This window comes from Ixodes scapularis, unplaced genomic scaffold (genome assembly GCF_016920785.2).
Source record: "Ixodes scapularis isolate PalLabHiFi unplaced genomic scaffold, ASM1692078v2 PGA_scaffold7__128_contigs__length_106722199, whole genome shotgun sequence".
Lineage (NCBI taxonomy): Eukaryota > Metazoa > Arthropoda > Arachnida > Ixodida > Ixodidae > Ixodes > Ixodes scapularis.
The window spans coordinates 16,415,105-16,423,267 of NW_024609882.1; the positions used below are offsets into that span (position 1 = coordinate 16,415,105).

Below are 8,163 nucleotides of genomic sequence, written 5' to 3' on the forward strand. Positions count from 1 at the left end.
TGTCGACAGTGCGTAAAACTAATCTGCGTGTGCGTCACTGCAACCTGCTGGGTGCGATTAAAAAACAAAGGGTAGGTCTTTGCTTCAATGTTTAATACATTTTTATACATGTACATAAACGTTGATTTAAGTAAACATTTTTTATGCCACTAACTATATCGCAATTTATAAAAGAATATGTACATTGAAATTTGAAATATTTTTTTAAATACATAAATGTATACCTAGTAATTAAAGGTTTATTTATTTCTGTAAATCTATAAATTTAAGTTTTTTTTTCCTTCACTAGCAAAGATCAATACACCCCCATCTTGTCGAAATCGACGCAGCATGTGAACCCCAACAGGGAATGGGAAAACAATTGAAACTCCCCCTTGGGAATCCCTCTAACCAGTTAACTCCTTAACTGGTCCCACTTACCCATACCCGTTCCCCGTCTGGGCATAGTCAAGCCAGTTGACCCCTCAGCTAGTCCCAGTTGGACTCCTATTGGTAACAGCCAATTCCCACTTGGGACCAGTTAGTTCCAATTGTAACCAGTCGAGATGCCAACCGGTCCCAGTTAGACGTTTTGGCATAGGTGCCTTGTATATAAAGCTAAAGGTGCAGCACCTTTTCTGTGAAATCTTCAAGGCAACATCTTTAACAATTTGAACAAGTGAGGTGACTGCAGCTGCCAATCAGCTTTGGTGCTAATGTCAAGTACCGTGTGCAGGTCCTCGCTGGGTTCATGGGCCAGCAAGTGCGGAGCATCCTGGAGAAGATGGCCAGGGCCAAGATCCAGCAGGACCACATGGAGGCAATGCCAGGGACCCGCTCGTGGGACGGCTGGACCATCGAGGGTGCCCCATTGACCGCGCCATGTGAGCTCGAGTTCCCACCGCTTGGCTCTCCTTCAGCTCCTGCGGCTCCTTCGGCATGCGACGATGAGCCACCTCCGCTTTGCTCTGTGGAGCTTCCTTCTCTCACTTCTGCTGCTGCTTCGCTTTGCTCTGTGCAGCCTCCTCTTTCTTCTGCTGCTCCTTCTGCATGCGAGGATGAGCCACCACCGCTTTGCTCTGTGCAGCCTCCTCCTCTTGCATCTGTGCAACCCCTTCCTGTTGCTTCTGCTGCTCCTTCCGTGAAGAGCCCGCCACTAACCATGGCATGTGAGGTTGACTTTCCGCTGCTTGGCTCTCCTGTGCAACCCCTCCTTGCTTCTCCTGCTCTTTCCGTTGAGACCACCCTTGCGCCTTGTGAGGCAGCTGCTGATCGGAGGGCCACCTGGGCAGAGATGTCAAAATCTGCAGGCCCTCCTGTCCCAACTGCCAGCACGGCACCCGAGCTCGGATCGGACACAAGCCAACCAGTTGCCACATGTGTAAATGCTGAACGGAGGCACAAACGAGGCAAGCACTCTGATGAGCCCAGGATGGGAAGCTGTGGTGCTGGATTCAGGCTGGTTGGTGGCGTTCGAGTCCGCAGCAAGGGCAGCCGGGTATGGCAGACCTGGGAGAGTGCATCCACGGCTCCCTCTAGTACATGCGTACCTGTTTGGGGAAAGGTTCAGCCGAGGCCGGAAGGACAGCAACCTTCTGAGAAGCCTACGAAGCTGGACCGAGGTGGAGTCACCGATGTTGCTATGAGTACAGAAGTTAGTGCAGAGGGGCCCCCCAGGGCTTCCTCGAGGAGCACAGCTTTTGTAGGGGCCGGTGAGCAGGCTGCCTCGGCAGCAGCTGAACCCAGGGTAGTCTACCCTATCCAAAGTATAGTGGGCGGAGAGCGGTGGCAGAGGGTGAAGTCCAAGCGCAAGGGACGAAAGTCTCCGGGACTGCGCAAGGTACCAAACCGTGCTGCCACTATTGCGTCCCCCACTATTACTTGGGATGGAGAAGACTTTGCAGTAGGGTGCCTCTCAACCCTTTCTCCTTTGCCTGTTTGTGACAATCCTTTCTCTGACTTAGGTGAGTGCAGCCCAGCATGTGTGACAGAGAGCAGGGTCGTTGGAGGGAAACGTCCTTCGAAGGCCCTGTTGCAGAGTCGAAGGGCACTCACGCATGCAAAGAATGTGTCTGCAGTGCATGACGGAGAGCAGGGCTTCAGCATGGGATTAGTGAATGCGGGCATAGAGCATGATGCAAGGGTCTCAGGGGAAGGCGAGCATGCAGTGCATGTTACAGGGGGGACTTCTGGCTGTGGGCATGGTGGGGAGGGTGGAGAAGGAAGGCATGCGTTGCATGCCACAGGGCGGACTTCTGGCTGTGAGGTTGCATGCTGTGGGTGTGATGGGGTGGGTGGAGAAGGCAGGAATGTGCTGCATGCCACAGGGCAGACTACTGGCTGTGGGGTTGCATGCTGTGGGCCTGATAGGGAGGGTGGAGAAGGCAGGAATGTGCTGCATGCCACAGGGCAGACTACTGGCTGTGGGGTTGCATGCTGTGGGCTTGATGGGGAGAGTGGGGCAGGCAAGCATGTGCTGCATGCCGCAGGGCAGACTTCTGGCTGTGGGGTTGCATGCTCTGTGCTTGATGGGGAGGGTGGACAAGGCAAGCATGTGCTGCATGATACAGGGGGTACTCCTGGCTGTGGGTTTACGCCCTGTGGTCATGATGGGGGTGGTGCTGACTATGTGACTGCATGCAGAAGGCATGACGCGGGGACAGAGTTTTTCTCAGAAATGGCATGTCTCAAGCATGATGGTTGTGGGGAGGGCTCTAGCATAGAGATAGCTGTCGGAGGGCATCATGTAGGCGAAGGCGTTGCTGCAGATGATAAGTGCGTTGCCCAGGAAGTCAAGTACCCTTCCGAGGTTCCAGAGAAAAGCCCTGGATCTGCCGTTAGTAACCTGCAGAATGCCCCCAGTCCTTCAAAATCCTGTACTTTGTATGGAGGTGGCGGTGTCATTTTTGCGCAGGCCAAGTTTTCTAACTACTCTACCTTTCTAGCTGCATTTGAGGATTGGTGCAAACAAGGGTTGCATGTGTTTACAAAAAGGAGGTCTAGAACATGTCCATTAGCTCAGTGTGAGGAATTTAAATACTCCTCAGTTGAATTCATCTGTGTCCATGGACGCCCTCTATCAGCCATGGGCAGCGGAAAGCGCCCACAACAGTCTTATTATTTTTCAGGTTGCCAGGCACGCCTCTTGTTAGTTTTGAAGACAAAGCCAGATATGTGCTATGTAATCTCAAAACTTGTTGTTGAACATAACCATAGTCTGGAATTATGCAGCACATACCCCCAAAACAGGCTTCTGACTACATCTGAGAAGGAGACATTTGCAGATGTAGCAAAATGCAATATTAAACCTAAGGATTTCAAAAATTATGTCTATGAAAAAACAGGCAAGACTCTAACAACACAAGACATTAACAATTACAAAAACCGTAGTGTGAATTCTGTGACTGCAGTTAAAACTAGTGAGGCTCATGGGGCCCTGTTGTTAGAGCAATTGCATAGTCTTGCCTCCAAGAACCCTAATTGGATCATACATTATGAAAAAGATAAAAACAATGAGCTGTTATTTGTGTTGTTCCAGACGTCCGTTATGCGAGAAACTTTGGAAAAGTATCCCGAAATTCTGTTCATCGATGGGACATATAAGGTTAACGTAGAAGGTTACATTCTCTATTCAATTCTTTGTGAAGACGCTCGTGGTAGGGGTCGATGCATTTGCTATGCGTTTTTGCAAAGGGAAACCTCCCTAATTGTTCGCCCTGTTTTTCAGAAGTTTATAGATTGTAATCCTTTTGTACTTTCAGCATGCAAAGTTGTTATGGTAGATAAGGACCTAAATCAGTTAAGGATTTTGAAAGAGCTTCTGCCAAAAAGCACCATTCTCCTATGCACTTGGCATGTTCTCCATTACTTGGACTTGCAGATTATGAAATACCCAGTTCATCAGAGGGAATTATTGCGTCGCCTAATTAAAGAAGTTGTCTATGCCAATCGCCTGTCTGTTTACGACAAAAAAGTTGCGCTGTTGAGGGAACACTCTCCTGACGATTTTTTGCTCTACTTCATGAACAATTGGGATTCCTGCAAAGAAATGTGGGCGCATGCGTACCGCCGAGACTTGCTAACAATGGGGAATAATACCAACAACCGAATTGAGAGCCATAATCAAAAACTAAAAAGCTTCCTGCGTCCAGGAATGCACCTGGCTGCTGCGATGACTGCTTTGCTAGAGTATATTGACCATGATATTATATCACTAAGGTTTGCAAAACTTAGAGAGCTTAAGCTCAATTTAAATACAAGTAGCTTTGACATGTTCCAGCTAACATTAGCTCAAACGTGCACTCTGGTAGCTAGGAATATAGTATTACGGGAATATGAGAAGTTTAAGACTATTCGCTATATTGTTAGCTTTCAAAATGACGCATACACTGTTAAGTTGGAAGGGACAGAGTATGTGATAGCAAAAAGCCTAGACAGTTGCACATGCCTCTGTTATTCCCAATATGGACTTCCATGTGCCCACATTTTGACAGCACGGTCTTTTGCAAATCTAGAACTATTTGACCACTCTGTTATTCCGCATCGATGGCGTAGGAGCCACTTCCTAGCATCTGAAGCTACCGACCCTCTAAGCATGCCTGGTCCATGCACAGCTGGTTCGAGCCCACTAAGCTTGCATAGCCCAACTCCACTTAGCTCAAACCCACCTAGCCCGAGCCCACGTAGCCCAACTCCGCTTAGCTCAAACCCACTTAGCCCGAGCCCACGTAGCCCAACTCCCTTTAGCTCAAACCCGCCTAGCCCAAGTCCTCATAGCCCGACCCCCCTTAGCTCAAACCCACCTAGCCCAAGTCAGTCTAGCACAAGCCAGCCTACCCAAACCACAGTTACATCAGCCATACTGAAGCCCCCACCTGTAAAATTGGATACCATTGAGGCCAGGTATAATTATGCCTACAAGTTTTTAACAGATATAGTGAAACCAACAGCTAACATCTTGGCCCAGTGTGGCGAACAGGAGCTAAATGAAAAGTTGACAGATATTCAGACATTCCTTAGCAATCTTACAACGTTTTCTAGCAACCAGGTGCAGCTTTTGTCACAGTCTGTAGCACCCCGTGCAGCTCATAAGGATGTGCCTGATCAACAGCCAACAGACACAGCAAGTGACAGGAAACCTTCCGAAGAGCTGCGTATTAGTTTAATTAAAAGTAAACGAGGGAGACCGCGAACTGTAAAAGTCACAAAAAAGCGTAAATTGTCAGAAATCTGCAACAAAAAACTTTGTCTTAGCATGATTCGTGCAGAGTTGATTCCTCTTTATAGCGCTTATTCACTAACAGATGAACACTTGGACGATGTATTATACAACCGTCCGCTGCCAGACAGTGTCATGAATATTGCAATGCAGTTAACACGTCAAAAATTTCCGCATCGGGAAGGTTTCCAAGACGCTTTGCTGAGCCAGGGACTACTATTCAAGCAGATAAAGGGTCCATTCATTCAAATCTTACACACAGCAAACCCGGATCATTGGATCACAGTAACAACTATTGATGCGCCCCCTGATTCTGTCTTTGTTTATGATTCTCTTGATCAAACTGTTCCCCCTGATGCTGTAAAACAGGTGTGTAGCATACTTAAGTTACCATCTGCAAATGTAACTATTTTTGTAAGACCTGCACAGGGCCAAGGTTGCACAGTAGATTGTGGCTTATTTGCTATTGCTAACATGTACTGCATAGCATCTGGCAAAGACCCTACCACTGTAAACTTTAGACATCAATTAATGAGGGGCCATCTACTAAAGTGCATTCGTAATGGGATGATGGAAGACTTCCCTGTAACTCTTTCCCTTGTTTCTCGTGTGCGACCAAAAGATTCTGTTTTCACCGTGCATTGTTTGTGCAGGCAGCCTCTGCTTGCTGATGCTCCTGGGGTAATTCAATGCGCAGGATGCCAATCTCTCTTTCACGAAGCCTGTCTAGAAAAAAAACCCAACCATGGCATGACATTTGTTTGCAGCCGAAGTTGTATTGCAGCTAAAATGCCGAATAAGCTGAGGTTATTTTAATTAACAACGGTTTCTTCCAGTACCTTCCGCTTTATGTATTATCTTTGCGTTTATCCCTGTTATTGCCTACCTTGTTTTGTCAAGTAACCTTGTACAGTGTTTTTCTTTTAGCTGCACCAAATTTTCAGAGAGAGAGAACGTGAGATAGGGTAATTTGAGCCTTGGGGCAGTGTTAGTAGTCATGGCGTCCACTAGGGAAAGGGTGAAATTAGGTAATTAGTTAGCTAATGAACTAAAACTGAACTAGCAGTGCAGTCAAATTTTGATCGAAAAATCTGTGGTAGGTGCTACGGGGGTCGAGAAGTGTCACCCTGGTACATGGCATCACACTAAACCTATAACTGAAATGGCGGACAAGAGTGCCAGTGACATCATCTTTGTGTCACGGCGCGGAAACGTGGGTCGGAGCTACCGCAGCTGGCTCCACTCGCTCAAGCGGAGCCGGCTGCGATGACGCCAACCCACGTGCCGGGCCGCAGGTATGCAAATGACTTCACCGGCACTCTTGCACAACGTTTCAGATTCAGTTTGATGCCATGTATCGGGGTGCGATTTCTCGACCTCGTAGTGCCTACTAGGAATTTTTTAAATCAAAATTTGACTGCACTGTTAGATCATATTGAGGTTGAGCTTCAATTCTCCAAAAGCAATATGTGCCCTCAAGGGCACATATTGCTTTTGGCCTCGTGATGTTGACTCCACATGTCTGGGAATTTCTGCTCCTTAGCTATCTGCAACATGTTTTAATTTTTTTTAATTGAGATGACCTTCCTACTGATACTGTGTTAATTCATTCATTTATTGAGCTTGGCAGAAATTGTATGGTGAAATATCCATCCCAATCAGTTGGCTAATTAGCTAAAATTTGTCAATTAACTTTTTAATTAGTAGCATTACAGCTTCTCAATTATTTGGACATGATGTGACCCCTTGCTTTACAAGTGTTAACTTTCACTGTTGATGTATGATGCTTTTAATCTTTCTTTTTTTTAAATTAAATTTAGGTCTCTCGGCGGAGCCTGACCGCTAGAGAGCGCGTTCTCGGGTGGCGGATAGAGAAATGTTCTGTGCTAGGAAGTTGTGTGGGATGATAATTGGGGTTTAATAGTGCAACAAAAGCTTGGGATATATTGTGCCACTGAAGTTGTGTAAGCAACTTCCTAACACAGGATAGGCATTCGTGCCCGCGGACCAACAGGCTTTTTCGTGTTAGGATGAACTTATTGAAGAGTGTTGTGTGAAGCAGCAAAACCAGGCCTACACAGAGGCTTATGATTTTGTCGGGCTTGAAGTCTCGAGCAGGTTACTGCCTTTTAAGCTTACAATAATGAATATGATTTATTGTCTCACTTTGCTGCATATGAGCCACCATGCAGGCTGATTCGCTACAGTGTTTGCCTGTGGGCAATTCCTTCATTTTGTTTGCATATTGTTAACCTGTCATTTTTGCCGATGGATTCAGCATCCATTGTGGTGAAATAAAAGAAGAGTGCTTATTTGGTTCCCAATTGTGACATTCTTGATCCAGACCCTTATAGCAACATATTTTCTGTGCCGAACAGGTTATGGTGCTGCATTATCTCGGGCTGTCTGCCAAGTTGTCTCTTCAGAATTCTCCGACTTTTCCAGCAAAGTTTTGTTCATCTGACCACATAGTAGAGGCTGGGGAAATTATAGCAAAACGTTTGTGGGCCTCACATCTGGTAACAAGAAGGCTCCAAAAACAAGGCCCCTTGAAAACTGAGCAAGTTGCTACTTGTGTAAATTGGCTCTGAAGAAACCAACAACTAGGCGCTGCACAGTCCGATGATTCTTTCCGAGTCTGAAGTGGTACGGGGAAATCGGAATTTTGTGTTATAATGTGAATAAACTGTTCTGCATTACAAATCGATTTTGATGTCGTTTACTTACATTTGGTGGGGTGCCAATTTGTTTTATACCTTAGTAGTTACATCAACACACTGCATTTTATATCAATCCTGCCCCAACAATAGCTAGCGCACATGGGCCCCTTTTTTTCCTTTCTGATCACTCCACAAATAATGCCCGGTTCTTCTCTGCGTGCACCAGAGCAACGTAAGAAAGCTAACTGCGAGAGCACTGGCATTTCTCCGCATGCACCGGCGCAGCGTGGAGAAGGTTACCAAAAA

At 46.7% G+C, this 8,163-nt stretch overlaps 2 protein-coding genes across 2 annotated transcripts; one reads left to right on the plus strand and one right to left on the minus strand.

The window, feature by feature from the left end:
- Window positions 1–445: 445 nt before the first annotated feature.
- Window positions 446–1,961, minus strand: LOC121833308 (UPF0746 protein DDB_G0281095-like). Its single transcript, XM_042286488.1, has 3 exons — window positions 1,861–1,961; window positions 1,530–1,658; window positions 446–1,263 (listed from the first exon to the last, which is right to left on the minus strand). Exons 1-3 carry the CDS (start codon window positions 1,959–1,961, stop codon window positions 966–968), a joined length of 528 nt encoding a protein of 175 aa, XP_042142422.1. The 3' UTR covers window positions 446–965.
- Window positions 1,962–2,666: 705 nt separating this feature from the next.
- On the plus strand, window positions 2,667–7,900 carry LOC115316817 (PKS-NRPS hybrid synthetase cheA-like). Its single transcript, XM_040208441.3, has one exon. It carries the CDS (start codon window positions 3,065–3,067, stop codon window positions 6,011–6,013), a length of 2,949 nt encoding a protein of 982 aa, XP_040064375.3. The 5' UTR covers window positions 2,667–3,064; the 3' UTR covers window positions 6,014–7,900.
- Window positions 7,901–8,163: the final 263 nt, after the last annotated feature.

What these genes read in the sequence shown, in the direction of transcription:
- LOC121833308 (XM_042286488.1), bottom strand. Translation starts at nt 1,961, where the DNA reads ATGCTGGGCTGCACTCACCTAAGTCAGAGAAAGGATTGTCACAAACAG. An exon ending in CAAAGTCTTCTCCATCCCAA is followed by an intron (nt 1,659 to 1,860) that starts GTAATAGTGGGG and finishes TCCTCGAGGAAG; the next exon opens with CCCTGGGGGGCCCCTCTGCA. An exon ending in CTGAACCTTTCCCCAAACAG is followed by an intron (nt 1,264 to 1,529) that starts GTACGCATGTAC and finishes ATCTCTGCCCAG; the next exon opens with GTGGCCCTCCGATCAGCAGC.
- LOC115316817 (XM_040208441.3), top strand. Translation starts at nt 3,065, where the DNA reads ATGGGCAGCGGAAAGCGCCCACAACAGTCTTATTATTTTTCAGGTTGC.